Genomic DNA, 19,222 nt, shown 5'->3' with positions numbered 1-19,222 from the left:
TGAAGGGATTCACATCAAGATCCAAGGATGTCATTGTACCCCTATATTCCTCCCTCATCAGACCCATGATTGAGTACAATGCCCCATTTGGTATGTACCTCACCCGGCATTTGCAACAGCTGGAGAGACCACAAAAGTACCTCACCAAGAGGATCAAGGGTCTCCAACATATGTCTTATTCTGCCAGACTAAAGAAACTTCAGCTCTATTCAGTATCATACCACCTGCTCAGAGGTGATCTCTGCCTGATGTACAAGGCCATGTCCAATCAGGATCTGATGGACATGCTCCACCTCAAAAAATCCAACTCCATCAGGACCATGAGAGCTAAAGACTTAAACCTCGGCACAAGTATGAATAGGACATGCTAGAGGGATAGATTCATAACCCAGAGGCTTCCCATGCTTTGGAACAAGATCGCAGTTCGTATTAGGCAGAGCCCCTCACTGACTCTCTTCAAAAGAAATCTTAATGAGTGGATGGGAGATCGTAAGTTTACCCCAGGGGTCACATCTGTGTCACTGCTAGACAGGGGCACAGTAAACTAATTCTATTATATAAGGGGACATTCATTGTGTCACTACTAGACACAGTATTCTAAATTTATTCTGTACATTTTTGTACCATTTCATGGGGTGGCAAATGCCACATCACTATGGCTAGGCTTACAAATGCCCCAGGGCAGATAGCCTAGTACTATACTATGAAACTATGAAACTATGTTCACAGTGAGGGAAAAGAGCCCACACCCACATGAAGCGCTTAGTTACAGTAGTGTGTTTCCAAGCAATTGGCTATGGAATGATACCACAGCTTTTACATATATAGTTAGCAAGTGTGGGACTGCTCTTTGTGCATAGGTCATCAGCTGATCATGAGCATTCCTTACAATAGTCAAGCTGCTGCCTATGCAAAACACTTGTACTTTTCCACATCCACCAGAGAGAGAGAGAGAGAGAGAGACAGAGATAGTGAGACAGAGACAAAGTAAGAAAGAAAGGGTGTAATACAGCAAGAGCCAAGTGTGTTTTAGTAGGACACATGGGTGGAAAGTGTTTTCTGAGTACTACAAGGGTTATCCATATTGTTCACCAATCCATTATGTCACATGTGGGGCTATGGATTGTGTACACCAGCCTCTCTTCTGTTTGACATCTTTTGTCCTTGTAAGATGGACATTGTGAAATATAGTAGGTCCTCAATATAATCATTTATTAAAACCCACCCCACAATGCCTCCTGTCATTACACAAGCACAGCAATCTCCACACAGGATACTGATGACAGACCCACACACACACTTGCCAGTACTGAGATTCAAACTCCTACCTAGCTATGTATTGCAACTACAGGGTACCACATTTATCACATGTGCCACAAAGCTTATTAGGTGAGTGTTGTCCCAAGGTACTTCTATTGTGAGGAACATCACCAGCCCTTGTAAATACTAGCATTGGGTGATGTAGTCAATGAGAGTTTACAAAAATGATTTCACCCTAATCACACATTTCCATTTGCCAGTGGTGGGGTTCAAACCAATATCTAACAACCTTTACAGGTCATTATGTTACCCATTTACACATGCACCACTGTTCTGACATAGTTTGGGCTTTACAACAGGTACTTGTAAGGTGGATGCTAACTGCAGGACTGCTAAAGTCAGGTTCTGAGATGTGTACTGGCTGTAAATGGGGCCAAAATCACTGAGGTACTCACATACATATGTACCAACATAAACACATGACAGAGATGAGATTCAAACCCATAGCTGTGTATCAACTGCTACTACATTGCTCTGCACTTACAGCACACACCATGGGCCTTACAGAGCTTGCCTTTGTCCAAAGTTGTATTTGAAGGAGAATTACATCAACAGGCTTGGTAAAGTGGGTCTACAGGAGGTGTTGTGACTGTGAATAGCCTAAAAAATCATTATTCTCTACACATAAACACAGTTTCACAGTTGTCATGTCTGAGATTAGAACTCCTACCTGGCTAGTACATTACACTGTAGCATTATGCAGTTATCGCATGCACCACACAGATTATAGGGCTAGACCTTCTCCAAAGGTGCATTTCAATGTAGATGACATCAGCAGGCTTGATAAAGTGGGGCTATGGGAGGTGTTGTGACTGTGAATAGCCTAAAATCATTAATCTCTACACACAAACACACAGCTGACATGTTTGAAATTAGAACTCCTACCTGACTAGTACATTACACTATAGCATTATGCAGTTATCACATGCACCACATAGATTATAGGGCTAGCCCTTGTCCAAAGGTGTATTTCAAGGTGGATGACATCAGCAGACTTGCTAAAATGGGGCTATGGGAGGTGTTGTGACTGAGAATAGCCTCAGCATCATGTCTGCAGGTGTATTTCAAGGTGGATGACATCAGCTGGCTTGCTAAAATGGGGGTATGGGAGGTGTTGTGACTGTCAATAGCCTAAACATCATTTATCTCTATACACAAACACGCACAGTTTCACAGTTGCTATGTCTGGGATTAGAACACCTACCTGACTAGTACATCACACTACAGCATTATGCAGCTATTGCATGTGCCACGCAGATTATAGGGCTAACCCTTCTCCAAAGGTGTATTTCAAGGTGGATGACATCAGCAGGCTTGCTAAAGTGGGGCTATGGGAGTTGTTGTAACTGTGAATGGCCTCAAAATAATGTCCAAAGGTGTATTTCAAGGTGGATGACATCAGCAGGCTTGCTAACGTGGGGCTATGGGAGGTGTTGTGACTGAATAGCCTCAAAATCATTCATCTGTACACACATACACATGCACAGAGTTTCATATTTGCCATGTCTGGGATTAGAATTTCTACCTGATTACTAAGTTGCACTATAGCATTATACAGTTATCGCATGTGCCATGGAGATTATGGGCATGATAATTGGCCAGAGGGTTATTTCAAGGTGACTGACATCAGCATGAGTGCTAATATGGGATATGGGAAGTGCATTGTGTATGACTGGGTCATATACCATTCCTCTGGGGACACCCACACAACACTCAGTCACACACAACTTTACATTTGACAGGGCTGGGTGTACAAATGCTAGATGAATACTGATTTGTACTATCATGTTACCAAGTTATCACAAGCACCACAGACACTATAGGGTTGAGGGCTACCAAACACAACTGTGTACAGTGACTGAAATCAGCACATTTCTTTAAGTGTTGGAGCATGTCCAGTATGACCTTGTGTATTTTGTTGTCAGACATGATATTCATTTTTCTAAGTGTAGGTGCATGCCCAGTATGACCTTTTGTACTGAGTGTGTGAATCCATTCCAGGTAGGTTGTAGTCCAGTGCAGGATTTTGTGTTCTACACCTACAGCTAGAAACCTGTTTCTGCAGGGTATCTGTATATAGGTTGACAATATGGGAGTCACAATGGGCAAACAGTTTTCTCTTTCTATTGCCTTCATGTTTAAACCCTGAGGTGCACCATGCATTCCCAGTGTTCAGATGTGAATAGAGCTGCTAATTCATGTTTTTTTGTTTTATTTTGTTTAAAACCCAGTGCATGGCACATACAACTGTTTAAACAATGTAAATACTGCTAGGCAGTTTTAGACATACCCCTTCCTTATCCCAGCTAAGATAAGGGCAAACCTGAGCCACAGAGCTCCAATAAGCTTACAGTATGCCTGACACACACACCTATGATGTCAGCTAATTCTTAGGCTTGCACCATGGTATTCCTGCACTTACACGGTTGGGTGCTGGCTAGCAATGAGTGGAAATCTGTGATTCAGTATCATTCCCCGCATTTGCATAGAACTGACTGCATAGTTACTAAGTCTAACACTAAGCCTTCCCCCTTAGCAACCACTATTCAGTGGCCATGTTGTCTTCTGCCTGCCATTGAATATAATGGCAAAATTGTGATTTTGGCTAGAATGCTTTTTTTCAAGTTTTTTTTTATTTTCGGGCTGATCCCATTTGCGCACCACTGGCCTACGCTTAAATGGCCTAAATTGGCCAAAAAAAAAATGCTATTTTTTGTTATTTTGACATTATTTTCAATGCCAATGGCCATATATTTGGCCATTGGCATGCTTTCCACTTTATGTACACCCTGTATTTGGTGCTGTCATGGCTCCATTTTGTAGTTTGCAGAAATGTAATCGGTTACAAACCCCGTACATTTCTGCAGGTTACACTAATCCTGCACGGATGACTGCCTGCTTCCTGGATCACTAATTCACCTCATTTATTTTATTTTTATTTTATTTTATTTTACATTTGTTGACCAGGCTAGTCCAGCTGGATATATGTCCATTTTCAGTGGAGGCCCGGGGAGATAAGCTCCAAACTTGAACATTAAAGTAAAAAATAATAGAAAATCTTGCTAAATACATAAAGTAACAAGATAGATTCAACATTATAAATTGTGGCATAGTAGTAACATATAAACATACAGTAGTTAGAGAAAACAACAAACAAAAATAAATATATATTTTTTTTATAGATAATTAGAAGGAGATGTAAAATCTGTGAATGCAAAAAAAGAATAGATTTTGGGTTCTAAAGATGAGGGGTTTAGTCAGGGGTCAAGAAAATAAAGTTAGTCAGGATTTGTACAGGGGCAGAGCCATTGTGTTTTAAGGTAGAGCCTGAGTTTCTTTTTGAAGAGAGGTTTTGAGGGAATAGTAGAAAGTTCAGAGGGAAGCAAGTTCCAATCTTTACCAACAGTGTTAGAGAAAAGGGAATCTCTGGCCCTGTTTGTTTGCATGGTTTTCACCTGCAAATGGGGTAATTAGCATACGTGAGCTGCGTCTATGCAGGAATACTGCAGGAGAACTCCTGCACATCCCGAGAGCTTGTTCCTGGATCTCTAGGCGGCCATATTGCCTCCAGCAGCTCTTGCACTATTCCTGCACACTGTGCAGAGCTTGCTGAATCCTGGGGATTGTTTATTATACATCCAAATGACACAATTTCAGTAGCAATGCTCATGGTAAGCACTTCATTCAGATCAGAACAACCTGTTCTTTAAGTCATGAAGACATGAATACTACAACACCCAATACATAGAGTTCACGAGTTTAAATCATAAGTATGAATAGCTGATAAAGAATGTTATAGTCAGGCTAATATCTAAGGTATTATAATACTGCTACATCATGTCAGATCTGTGCAGACTACACTGGTCTCATGCTCATTACAGAATCAGGTTTATTGTCATGATTTCATCTATGCAACAATGTTTCTGTATTTCGGTGTTCTTATGTTTTATGTTGCTTTCTTTTTGTTAAAAGAAAATAAAATTAAAATGGTTGCAAAAATAAAAATGGTTACCTCTGGCAAATGTTAAATTATGTACCTAACTGAACTATGGATATCATTATTACTACATAAAATCTTAGCATTTTGTTATACTGTTAAGGCTTTTGAATGAACTTATTGTTATACTTCAGTACAGAATTTTTAAGTGATTGGCTTAATTTAACATTTTGTGTTATTCACTTATATATATTACTATTGCTTTTTGCACTGATTTGTATATACAGTCCTTTGAACTGTTATTATAAAAGCATTTTTAATAAAGGTAATATGCCTATACATTTTAATCAGATCTTTCAGTTTTTCCTTACCATTGAGATAGCCATGTGTTTGTCATCAATGGATTGCTGAGCTCAGTCGAAAGTGATGCTGAAGGAAACTTCTTCCAAGTCATTATTCCATGTATTACATCCTGGCATAGTAAAATAATAACCACATGTAATAAACATGATAAATCTGAAATCATCTTATTTGAAAGAATAACAAGATACTGCCTTGAGTTTGTGTTCAAAACTATAAAATGTGTACTGATCATACATCACTTCTGATTTTAGTACCAGTGAAAACATAATGCAATATAATATGTTGATTACAATGAGGTACCACTTTAATTACAGTTTAGAAGGGTTATATAACTTGCAAAGTGTAATTTAAAAAAGCTGCAAGACAGTGACACAGAATATTAAGCTGACATTATATAATACCAGTAGGATGATCCGAATCTTATTTTATATTTGAATCTTGAATCTAGTTGCATGTGACAACCTCAATGAAACCAATAGCAAATGTTATTGTATGCAAAACAATGTTAGTTTGGTATATGAACTTAAGAAAGCCACACATTTAAATTTAAGGCAGGCTGTTTTCTTGAAATTAGAACATTCATGGCTACTTTTCCAAAGCTACAGTAAGTGTAGCTTGTAAGTGTGTAACCAGGCTTATATCATATACCCAGAGTTTATGCTTTTATCTTGGAATAATGTGCTCATCTTCAGTTACTGAAAACAATAAAACATGAACAGCTAAATCTCGAATGGAAAAGAGCGAAACAAAAAAGTACAGAACAAGGACATCATCAAAAAGAAATGCATCAAAGGGCCATAGTCAGCCAATATAGCAAGCAAAACCAACCAAGGTGGGAGGCTGTGCCCCCCCCCCCAACTATATATACCAAATCAAAGATCATGCTACAGTGAGGAACAGAGTAAATTCAAAAGGTTTCCCTTCACTTGCTGTACAAATCGCATTACTTCCTGGTTACTGGATAACTATGGCCATTCGATTAATTTATTTTCATTGATGTCTTTTTTTTGCTGCTTTTTATTTCGCTCTTTTCCATTCAAGATTTAGCTGTTCACGTTTTTTTCTTTTCGGCAGTTGAACATGGACCCCGGAATAATGTATTGATTTTTTGTAACAAGTTAAAATGTATTGCCTTATTTGTGATGATTTATTTTACGAAGTTATATACTTTGTTAAACAGCCTAGTAGAGTGGGCCCTGACTTTATCTGGAAGTGTCTTGTTAAGGTGAAAGTAACCAAATAGCAATAGTATGGGACAGTCATTTAGAAACATTCTGTTTAGACACAGGTTGACCCGTTTTCTTGCTTCATAGCAGACAAAAGGTTGATCAGAAGACCTGAAGGTCTTTGTTCTGTCAATATAGTATCTAAGTTGTCTGTGGACATGCAGAATGTGTAGAATTCTCTCTCTGATTTTTTGGTGAAATCAAACATGGAAATGAATAGCCTGGCTTAATGTAAACTCTGAAATGACTTTAGGCATAAAGGGAGAATTTTTTTTCTCAAATGACTTTGTAAAAAATGAGAATGTGGTGCCTCATCATAAAAGTTTTCAACTCAAATACTCTTCAGGTAGACATCAGCGCAATAGGTAATATTGTTTTCCTAGATAAGATTAACATCAGCCTCATGAGCAGGTTTAAATGAAAACAGTGCAAGTTTTTCTAAAACAAAATTAAGATTCCCGAGTAGGTGCCACCTGTCTACTAGGTGAATGAATATGTAACACCTCTTTCAAAAACTGTTTCATAAGTGGTAGGTTAGAAAGAGAATCTAAGGACAGACAAGCAGATATGGCCAAAACAGGAATCGGATAGGTTCATAGGTTGGTACTAGGCTATTAGCCCTAGGGCCTATACAAGCCTAGCCATAACAATTCCCTGGCTATTTCTTCCCACATTATTTACTTTCCTGGACCCCTGTCTAGCAGGGCGACTGACGTGATCCCTGGGGTGAATTTCCTTTCTCCCATCCAATCGTCAAGGTTCCTCTTGAAGAGGTCCAAAGAGGCACTCTGCTTGACATGTATGGGCAATCTATTCCAGAGTCTGGGGAGTCTCTGGGTCAGGAACCTATCCCTCCAGCATGTTTTGTTTATTGTGATGACAAGGTTTAGATCCCTGGAGCATGTAGCTCTGAGGGATTGGGATTTCTTTAAGTGTAACATGTCCAACAGCTCTGGGTTTGACATGGCCTTGTATGTTAAGCAGAGATCGCCTCTGAGTAGACGATATGCACAGAGTATAGCTGGAGTTTTTAAGGCGGTCAGCGTGGGGCATCTGCTTTAGGCCTGTGATTCTTTTAGTGAGGTATTTCTGAGGCCTTTCCAGTTGTTGCAGATGTCTTGAGAGGTACATACCAAATGGGGCGTTGTATTCTATAATGGGTCTAATGAGGGATGAGTACAGTGGGACAATGACCTCTTTTTCTGGATGAAAAGCCCTTCGTGATGAGGTGTGCCACATAGAAGGATTTCCTGACTGTTGTGGCGATGTGGTTATCGAAGGTGAGACCACTGTCCACCTGTGTCCCTAAGTCTCTTATCACACTTTCTGTGTTTAGTGTACTGCCACCTATATGGTAATTCATGGATACATGTTTTTCCCAAAGGGGATAACAATACATTTCTTGGCACTGAGCTTGAGCCCATGGCTCTGGCACCAAGCATCTGTTTCTGTAAGGCCCTTTTGTAGAGTATCCACATCATTTGGGGATTCAATAATGGCTCCCAGTTTGCAGTCATCTGCAAACTTTGTTAGCCAGAGTCCCTTAGTGTTGACCTGTACTTCAGAGAAGTAGATGCCAAACAAGAGCGCCCCAGGACTGAACCCTGAGGTACTCCACTTGTCACTTGTCTGGAGCTGGATTTGGAGTCAGCTACTTTTACAGTGTGGGTTCTATCAGTAAGCCATTTAGCAACCCATTGGGTGACATAGGGATTAATGCCCAACTTAGTAAGTTTATCTATGATTCCAGAGTGGGGGATGGTGTCAAAGGCCTTGGCAAGGTCTAGATAGGCTGTGTGGACCACCTTATCCTTGTCCATGGCTCTGGAGACTGATTCAAAGAAGTCAATCAGGTTCAGGAGACAAGATCGGCCCTTCACAAACCCAAACTGGGTGGGGTCCAGTGTTTGAAGGTTGCCAATGTCTTTGTTTATAAGTTCCATGATAATACACTCCATGGCCTTGCAGATAAGGCTTGTCAGACTGATGGGACGGTAGTTTCTGGGATCCAAGGTGGATCCCCCCTTGTGGATTGGGATAACTGTAGCTCTGCACCACTCAGTGGGCACGAAACCTGAGGTGAGACTATGATTAAACATGACACTTAGGTGAGGTGCCAGTTCATATTGTAGTTCATGTAGTACACAGCCTGGGATGTCATCTGGTCCCATGGATGCTGTATTCTTGGCTTTAGAGAGTGCGTTTTATACCTGTGTGGCCATTATTACTGGAATTTGGCAATCTTCCGGTATTGAGATGGGCCATTTAGGGGTGAGAGGGGGTGAAGTTGGCACTGAATCGATCTGCCAGGATATTGGCAATATCCTTCAGATCAGTATATTTAATGCCATTCTGTTTTAGCTCAGAGCAGATCTGAGCATTGCCATTTAGATTCTTGACATAGTTATAGAATGCTTTGTGGTTGTCTTTGGAATCTTTGGCAATTTTATTTTCGTAACTAGCTTTGGAGGATTTTATGAGGCATCTCAGTTTCTTACTGAGGCTAGTAAGGGAGTTTTTTGCATCCTGGGATTTTCCTCTTTTCTGCAAAAGTTTCTTCCTTTTGTTGTAAAGTTTGTTTATGGCAGGGGACCACCAGATTGGCATCCTTTTTTTGGATGAGAGCATTTTGGTTCTATTTGGGATGGCATGATTCATGCATGAGTGGATATGCTCGTACAGTGCCTTAGTGTAGGATTCAGCAGTTGAACTTTCAGTTCCCATCTGCATGGGTGTCATGAAGTTTGTCACTTCTGACTTGAGTAGCATGAAGTTGGCTTTGGAGAAGTTTTTTATGGTGGTTTCTTTACTGGGGGTGGGGGTGGGATGTGGATGTTAAGGGTGATTAGCTTATGGTCAGACCTGACTAACGAGGGGGTGACCATAGGTATGGAGCATTGATTTCCCATGTTGGTAATGACCAGGTCTAGGATATTGGAGCCCTTGGTGGGACTATGGATTAGTTGATCCAGGGCATTGGAATTTATGAATTCCAAGAACCGCTAAAGGTGTTGGGACATGAGTAGTTTTCCCAGTTAATGGCAGGGTAGTTAAAATCACCCAGTATTAGGGTGTTTGGTTCTATCTTAATATTTTCCAGTATGTTTAGAAAGGTGTAGTGAGAATCTTGGGGTATGGTGGGGATCTGTAGCAAGCTACAATTTGGATTGCAGTCTTACCTAGTGTTAGTTGCACTTGGAGAATTTCAGACACATTGTGTTGGCCAACTAGCCTGGTGGTGTGAATATCCTTGGTGAATATTGACACTCCTCCACCTTTAGTGTTTCGGTCCTGGTTTGGTGGCCGAAAAGTGTGGTAAGAGTTGTAGCCTGGTATTGCAGGGGTGCTCTCTGGAGCCTTGAACCAGGTCTCAGTTACTGCACAGATATCGATGTTCTCCATTTTTAGGAGTGTCTCGAGAGAGTGCATTTTGAGGTTTAGACTTCTAGCATCGAGTACCATTACCTTCAGATTTTGCATGCTTGTACCTGTTACGGTGGTGGTTTTGTCCTTTGCAGTTTGCCTAAAAAAGGCACTATAGGGGTGGCAAGAGCCTTAGCCAGTAACCTGAATCCCAGGGGCGACAGGTGCAGACCATCTCTGGCAAATCATCGTGGTCTATCAATCATGTCATCCCAGGCAGACAGATACTGGATCCCCTTTGAATGACACCATAAGCTTAGCCAATTGTTGAAGTCAGTCATTTTATCCTTATATTGTGGTATCATTCTGGGCGAAGGCAGGATGCTACTCAGGGCTAGGGTCATACCTGCCTGGGCCACATGATCCGAGAGCTCTTCCACGTCTCTTTTCATGTAGTCCAGGGAGGTACGTCTCAATTCATTCACTCCAACATGGACAATGACAGAGTCATATTTGTACTTGTTGTGGAGTGACTTGAGTGCATGTGTTATGTGGCGGATCCTGGCACCCGACAGGTAGCTGACTGTAATTTTCTCCTTATTCAACCTGGTGAGAGGGACGTCAGTGTGCCGGACTATAGAGTCACCTATGACTAAAGTGTTAGTTACATTGTCTTGCCTTAGGGGCTGTTGCTGGGTGGCACACTGGTGTTGTGAACTATGTGACACATTGGTTGTGATTGGTGTTTGTTTGCGTTTCAGCTTCAGAGGTCTTTGTTGCTTGGGCAGGTTACAGTTAAGGACCTCTGCATATGTGGATTTAGTTTTGCTATATGTGGGTGTTGGTGGTGCAGGTTTAGAAGGGATATGTGTTGCTTGATGTGTAGTGTGGGTGCTAATCTTCTCCTCTTGACTGTTTAGCACAATCTTGGGTGGAGAGAGCTTTGCTTCCATTTTGGCTATGTAAGTGCATCTCTCACAGGTTGTAGTGTTGGGTGGTAGGAGGAGAGGGTTGTCTGTGTACATGAGGCAATTGCTGCATTGCCCCAGTATGCCCAGATTCACCAGGTGGACAGGAGAAATCACCGGAAGCTGACCCTTGGACATGCCTGTTTTGGGGCTTTTTTTTTTTTTCTTTGTAAAGTATAGGAGCTGTTTTCTTAGCGAGGTACTTTGCAATTATAGGCTGTTTAGTGCCTACTATTAATTTCTCCTTGTTAACAAGGAGAGTTCAGTGTTTGTATGAGTTTAAGGCTTCCTAGTGCTTTCCAGCAGGTATTAGAGAAAGTGCTAGTCACAGGGATGTTTAAAGGTAAGATTGAAAAGAATGCACTCTGCAGTGTGCACTAGAGAAGTTAGATGTGAAAGTAGGTAACTTGAGTTTTACCTGTTTAAAAAGTTAAGGTTTAGTGGAGAGTTACTATTTTTAAAACAGCAAGATGGATTGAAAGGTGTGGTCACTTTTGTGTTTTGGTACTATGAAATACTGTAGGATGGCCAATAAATTTAAATAATTGAAGGGGTGGGATTTCAAAAATTATGATTTTGTGATTACTCACATAAGCCAGTGAAAGTAGAGAGAAATGAGATATATGGTCAGATTAACATAAGAGGCGGGCAACTAGAAAGACAGTGGTATTTAACAAGACAACTTAAATGGGTGAGAGGGCGGGAAAAAATTCTGCCTGACTCAGAACAGAGAGAGCTGTGGTCTCTTTTGAAGTTTTAATATGCTGTTAAAACAGAATGCAAGCAAAACACAAGGTAAAGAAAACAAACTACAGTATTCAAAATATAGAAAGGCAATACAGTAATACAAAAAATAAAAGCAAACTAAGAGATGCCAGATGATAATAACTCACACAAATGCTGAAGAATCACAAGATTTTGACCCTTAAAAGGAACCTGATTCTTGGATTGGCACCAACTAAAAATCTTTTCCAGATACTCGTATATGATTTTCTAACAAGTTTATTTCCTTCCTTTAATACCTGCAGCACATCCTCATATTAAAAGTGTTTAAAGATATTAGAATTCTATCATCTAGGCAGTCAACTGAAAAAGTTGAAGGTTGGGATGTATCATACTCCCCCTGTCCTGCATGAGTAAATGCAGCCTATAAGGAAGCTTGTGGTAGTTGCCCTTAGTTATTTCAAGAGAATGGCAAAACACTGTTGCCTGGACCAAAAAGGGGTCACTGCAATTATCTTTGATTCTTTAGAAGTTCTCTGGTTATCAGAGGAAAGTGTGGAAAAACACTCAGGAACATTTCTGTTCGTGGAAATGAAAAGCAATCTGTCTTCCAGGCCTACTTGCAAGGAATCCTGGAGCAGAATTTTTTTGTTGTCTGTTCAGAATGGAGGCAAACAAATCTACTTGAGTTCCCAGCAGACTGATCAGTTAATGGAAGATCCCAGTGTTCAGCTTTTGTTTGTGAGGGTCTGTCCTGGTCCTGCTCAGCTTGTCTTATATAATGTTTTGCTTTGATGGAATGTATGAAGCCTGACAGTAAAACTCAACTGAACTGCTAGATTGCAGGCTACCACAGATAATCTGAAAATAGGATAGGACCTTGTTCCTCTTTGTGTGTTTATGTACCACATCGTTGTGGTGTTGTATTTAATTAATAACAGATAGCCTGTAGTCCAAAAATGGTTCGGAGATTTGAAAGCATTTTTAAAGCCCTAGCCATATTTGGCACTGTTAATGGAACAACCAGGTACATTATCAGGGCCCATGGATGATGTGTTCTTATCTTTTGAGAGAACTTGATTCATAGTAATTAAACGGGGTATATGTGATTGTGGAATTTGTGGAACAGCCATAACTGTGAGTGGAGTAAAATTTGCACTAGATTTATCAACAAAAATAGCTGTTTCCTTTGGGTCACAGTACGCAGTATTATTGCAGACTAACTCTGAACATTCCCAGGTGTTAGTTCTTAACTAGTTGACATAGATAAAGAAAGATTTGTAGCTATTTTTAGCTATTTTAAGTTTATACTCAGCTTTGGGCTTCCTAATAATTTCTTCAAGCTCTTCATAGTTTAAGTGTACTTTTAAGGTAGGTAGAATAAGACTCTTATAAGCATTAAGCAATCCCCAGGATTCATGAATCCTCCGTGTAAGACTAAATTAGTCTTACACGGAAACGTCAGTCTAAGAGTAAGATGGCAGCGCGCCATGCATATTAATGAGGGCGCGCTGCCTCAACTCTAAGGCTAACATGGAGCGTCCACGAGTGCAGGGGGCGTGTGGGACTGCCGAGCAGTCCAAAAATCCATGCCCCTGCAAGTCTCTTAATTGGGAAATGTCAAATGACATGAACGAGTCCGCTCAAATGTGTACATACCCAACACTACACTCCCCCACATTCTAAACCCCTGTACAATTATAAAATGTAAAACCTTTATTTTTTTTTTTATTATTCCCGATATAGCTGCCCGTATTTGCGTGTGTTTGCGCGGGTTTGCCCACTGCTTAGCTACAGTTAGCAGTTTAGACATCGAAGAGGATAATAAGAAACTTATATGCAAATTAAGCAAAATAGCAATAGCATAGTGGTAGAGCCTTCGCACAAAGAGGAGGCATTTCCAGTTCGAGTACCACCACTCCCCTTTTTATTTTCTGTTGGAAATCTGTATATAAAAATAATTCCTGACATTTATCATTTAAATTTTAGCAAAAAGCATTGAAATGGCCTATGTAGTAGTGAACGAAGTTTATATATATATATATATATATATATATATATATATATATATATATATATATATATAAGAAGGTGAAATGGTTATGCATACTGATGAATGCATAAGAAACATACCTTAAGCAATGTGAAGCACTGCTAAGCAAAGTTTGCCAGTATTAAGCATATTTAAGTATAATTGCTCATAGCTTAGCACTGCTTTAACTAGCACAATAGCTTTGCACGGAGCTGTGCATTGCGCAAACTAGCGCAAACAGAACATGTTTGCGTGTAGCTGCGCACTGTGCTAACTAGCGCAACATTGGGCAACGTCGGGCAACATAGATCACCGTAGAGCAACGTTGGGCAAAGTTGAGCAAAGTCGGCTAAACACAGCCACACCTCCTAGCCGGTCTGGCCAGTAGTAAAATAAAAAGCAATGACAGGCCTAGAACCCGGGATACAGTGTACCATAATCCCAGTACTGAACCACTAAGCCATGACAGCTTTTAATAAGCATGCACTTTCAACACACACATACATATCAATGGAAGTTTACCCATTGCTAAGCAGGTGTGCCTTCAGCTGAGTTTTTTCAAAACTGGCCAATCACAAATAAGTGTGGGAAATGATGCATATTTAAGCTCCATAGGCGGGAATACTTGCCATAACTGGTTGTAGCTCCCATCTGCCGGCAGCAATGGCCGGTGCTGGAGAGGGCTCTCATTTTCGAGTGCAACTTTGGGGCATTGAGGTGTCAAAAGTAATGGTTTGGCTCCTTGTCCATAATCATGAGGATAGACTCCTATGGGCCAGTACCAGGGCACCCAATACAAAGCGGAAGCCTGGGACCATCTAGCTCATGAACTCACCAGTGCCACAGGTGTTCCTCAGACTGGTGAGCAGGTCAGACACCACCACGCAGATCAGAAGAGATGCAAAGCTGGTCAATTGGACCAGTGGATCCAGGAGGCCCGTGAGATGGAAAATGCCCCACTACTGAGTAAGTAGCCATGGAATTAAGTATGTAAGAATTGCTATTCTAGTCTATACTATGGATAGGTATGTCTCAATATCACTTCATTGACTTCACAGCTGCAGGTGTCCGTGCTGCGAATCAGCAAGCCTATGCAGATAGGCTGCTAAGGCTGCACCACCAGGCAGGTTAGTAATTATCCAGCTTGTACTGTTATGTAAAATAAATGAGAGAGCCTGAAAAAAGTGTTTTAAAACAATAAATAAAGGTATAATAATTCTCTAATAATTATTCTGCATGTACTGTTATATAGAATAAATGAGAGAGCCTCTAGAAAAGTGTTATAAGTCTTTAATAAAGGTATAATTCCTGGAGTATGTCTGTGTCATTTTCTTTGATATGTTGTTGTACTCTTGCATTATAGAAATAGTACTGTTGTATTAAGCGCTGTTAACACACAGTTGGGTAGGCCCATATAAAGTGGATGAAGGGAGTGCCAGTAGCTTTTAAGCATATTTACAGTCCTCAACTGTTGGTTCATGCCCAGCATGTACAGGCTAATCTGGCATATGATTAGCTTGGTATTGTGTTCCCCAGAAATGTTGTGCTGGCAGAAATGTAGGGAGCTGTTAACATATAACTGATAATTTCACCTAAACCTGTCTAGATAAGTATAGGAAAGTAGAGCTGTCAGTGTACCATCTCAGCAGTAGTGTGTCTGAGCAACTCACAAAATATGTAGCAGTAGCATCTGCTTCCCGGACAGTTTGCATGTCAGATACAGCCCATGTATGTAAAGATCTAGCAAAACCCATTTCCCAATTTAAGGACAATTGGGTAGTGTAATAATACATGTAGGGGACATATAACTGCAGTTAATAGGAATGTAGTGTAAACTAGAAGGATATATAAGTTGTTAATCGAGCTATCATTTTCCACCCTACTGTATGTGCATAAAAAATGCAATTCCACACCTCAATGGGTATGTCTAATCTCAAAACATTTGTTGGGACATATGTCCTATTGGTTTATAAATATCTGCATTCATTTTGATGCATGTGCCCTGTTCAAATACCACAATATTGGTGGCCTGTTGCCATCAATTAAACATGCATGCTGTTGTAATGTCCACTGTTCTATATATGCATGTGTCATGCTTGCTGTTCAACTGTTGGAACTCTGGTGTGTTGGGTTAATGGGAATACTTCTGCATGCTGTTATAACTAATTGGGAATGTTGTTGACTGTTACTAACCCATATTTTCATTAAATCCTCCTAAACATAGAACGTATGGGAAGGCCAGTCTCAGTGGACCCACCTGTCCCACCTCAGCTGGCGATGGCACCTGGCACCAGCAGGTCCGGTGCCCAGCCGGGGACCTCCTCCTCCTTTGGCCCTGTGCCACCTTTGGGTGGAAGCGCTGCAGGGGATGGGGCTCGTCCCCCCTGTGCAAGTGTGAGCAGAGGAGGGCCACCTATCACCCTCCGAACGGTCTGGGCTGTGGTGCGTAGGGAGAACGAGCATTCTGTCGCTGATCCTCTACGCCAACTTGAGGCACAAGTGGAGTGACTCACAGGTGAGCCTGCCCCTCCTACACAGCCCTCAGCACAGCCACCCTCTGGGCTGTGAAGGTGCAGTGGTGATTGCCCATGGGTGGGGATCTCAGTTCCACTGTTGCCATTTGTGGGCTCATGGGCTTGCGATTTCCAAACATCCTTCCCCGTCAGTGGTATTCACCCACCACATGTCATATTCTGCCCCTGTATGCATCTTGTTTGTCTTGTCTGTTTACCTCCCCAGCCTTCCTCCCCAAATATACCTACTTCCCTTACCCCACATTCCACTCTCACCTGAAAAAAAAAAAAGGGCAATCTGCTCCCAAAAAAAATTACACCCCATACATAGCTGCCCATTTTGCACACATGTCCGCTGGACACATAAACTGATATTTATTTGGCAGTATAACATACTTTGTTGTCCTCACCCCTCTCTCAGGGGTGGAAGGCTTCATATTTCCCTCCAAATTTATTACATATGCACAGCTGCTGCTGTTAAAGAAATGGGCAGCTATGGACCTTCCCTACCCCCGTCCTGCACATCCCAGGCTGTTTTCCCTACTGTCCTTCCCTCTTTGTGCCCCTTTTTCACCACTTTCCTATCTCCCCATTTTCTTTTCTTTCAAAGAAATGAGCACGGGGGTTAGCAGGTGTAAGCACTATTAAGCAGTAGTTAGCGGGTTTGCTCGAGTGTGCACTTGTGTGTGCTTAGCTAAGCATCATTAAGCATGGCCAAACCCACTTACAACTGCTTAAAAGTGCCTTAGTCACTCTGTATGTCAGGGCCATTGTTCTGCTCAGCAGCAAAATAAAACACCTCTGTCAGTCTCGAACCCCTGACCTTGGACACACTAGACTGCATGAAGTACCACTAAGCCACGGTAGACATACAAGTTGGTGCTGAAATAAATATATCATGCATCACAATGAGTGAATGTAAAGGAAAATTAGGAATGCCATAACACAAACTTGTTCTGTGGAACTTTACGAGTAGTTGTTGTGGAATTGCATTACATGACTGTGATAAGAGAACCAGTCATTCTAGCAGGAAATAATGTTACAGCAGCACTTTACAACACACACAGTATAATAGCTGGACAAACAGTGGCATAGGTTCAAAGGTTCATAGGTTCATACTAGGCTATCTGCCCTAGGGCATTTATAAGCCTAGCCAGAATGTGTTTGGCTTTCACCACCCATTTTAAATTTATTTTGCTATGCCCTTTTTCGAGGTTAGTATACTGTGCTTCTGTCTAACAGTGACACAGAAGTGATACCCGGGGTAAACCTATGATCTCCCATCCACTCATCAAGATTCCTCTTGAAGAGAGTCAATGAGGGACTCTGCCTAACCTGGACTGGGATTTTATTCCAGAGTGAAGGGAGCCTCTGGGTTATGAATCTGTCCCTCCAGCATGTCCTATTTATTTCAGTGCTGAGGTTCAAGTCTCTCAAGTGCGTAGCTTGATGGGATTTGGATTTTCTGAGGTGCAGCATGTCCATTAATTCCGGGTTGGACATGGCTTTATACATCAGGCACAGATCGCCTCTGAACAGGCAGTATGCCACTGAGTAGAGCTGGAGTTTCTTTAACCGGGCAGCATATGGCATCTGTTTGAGCCCTTTGATCCTCTTGGTGAGGTACTTTTGGGGTCTTTCCAGTTGCTGCAGGTGTCTGGTAAGGTACATCCCAAAAGGGGCATTGTACTCAATCATGGGCCTGATGAGGGATGAGTAAAGAGGCACGATGACCTCCCCTGATCTAGATGTGAATCCCTTCATGATTAGGTGGGCTATATAAAATGTTTTTCTAACCACTTTGGCCACGTGGTTGTCAAATGAGAGATTGCTATCAACTTGGGTCCCCAGGTCCCTAATTACTTCTTCTGTACTTAATGGATTACCACCTATGTGGTAATTTGTGGGCACTTTGTCTTTGCCAAAGGGGATGACTATACACTTTTTGGCATTTAGCTCGAGGCCATGGCTCTGGCACCAGTTGTCTGTTTCTATGAGGCCCTTTTGGAGGATGCTTGTGTCTGCTGGTGAGTCGATTATGGCGCCCAGTTTGCAGTCATCTGCGAACTTGGTCAGCCACAGTCCTTCTGTGTTGGCCTGTACCTCCGAGAAATATATACCGAACAAGAGAGGTCCCAGGACTGAGCCTTGTGGGACACCACTTGTAACTGGTTTGGAGTCTGACATGGCTCCAGCAATTCTAGCCATGTGGGTTCTGTCCTTGAGCCAGTTTGCAATCCATCTAGTGACATAGGGGTTTATATTTAAGCTGGTGAGCTTATCTATAATGCCCGAGTGGGGTATTGTATCGAAGGCTTTTACGAGGTCCAGGTAGGCTGTGTGGACCACCTTCCCCTCGTCAATGGCCTTGGTGACTGTTTCAAAGAAATCAACCAGGTTTAAGAGGCAGGATCTGCCCTTAACAAAGCCGAACTGGGTAGGATCCAGTGTTTGTAGGTCCCCAATATCTTTATTTATGAGGTCCATGATGATCTTTTCCATAGCTTTGCAGACCAAGCTAGTCAGGCTTATGGGGCGATAGTTTCCAGGATCCGTTGAGGCACCACCTTTATGGAGAGGGACCACTGTTGCTGTACGCCACTCTTTGGGCACATATCCTGTAGTAAGGCTGAGATTGAACAGTAGTTTTATGTTTGGGTTTAGCTCTTCTTGGAGTTCATGTAGAGCAGCCGGGACACCATCTGGTCCCATTGATGCTGTGTTTTTGCTTTGGAGAGGGCAGCTCTTACCTGAGCATCTGAGATGTCAGGGGCAGT

The 19,222-nt window shown here is 41.7% G+C and overlaps 1 protein-coding gene across 1 annotated transcript in view; it reads right to left on the bottom strand.

Moving 5' to 3' along the window:
• The window catches only part of LOC122803998 (cilia- and flagella-associated protein 221-like), a 1,154,724-nt gene that overhangs the window by 244,067 nt on the left and 891,435 nt on the right, over positions 1 to 19,222 (bottom strand). Inside the window, exon 12 of the mRNA XM_044073679.1 lies at positions 5,629 to 5,729. Coding sequence (XP_043929614.1) covers positions 5,629 to 5,729 — 101 coding nt within the window. The remainder of the gene's footprint in view (positions 1 to 5,628; positions 5,730 to 19,222) is intronic.

Source organism: Protopterus annectens, chromosome 6.part0 (assembly GCF_019279795.1).
Source record: "Protopterus annectens isolate FY-2018-M chromosome 6.part0, PAN1.0, whole genome shotgun sequence".
Classification (NCBI taxonomy): Eukaryota; Metazoa; Chordata; order Ceratodontiformes; family Protopteridae; genus Protopterus; species Protopterus annectens.
This window is presented reverse-complemented; position numbering and strand designations above follow the sequence as displayed.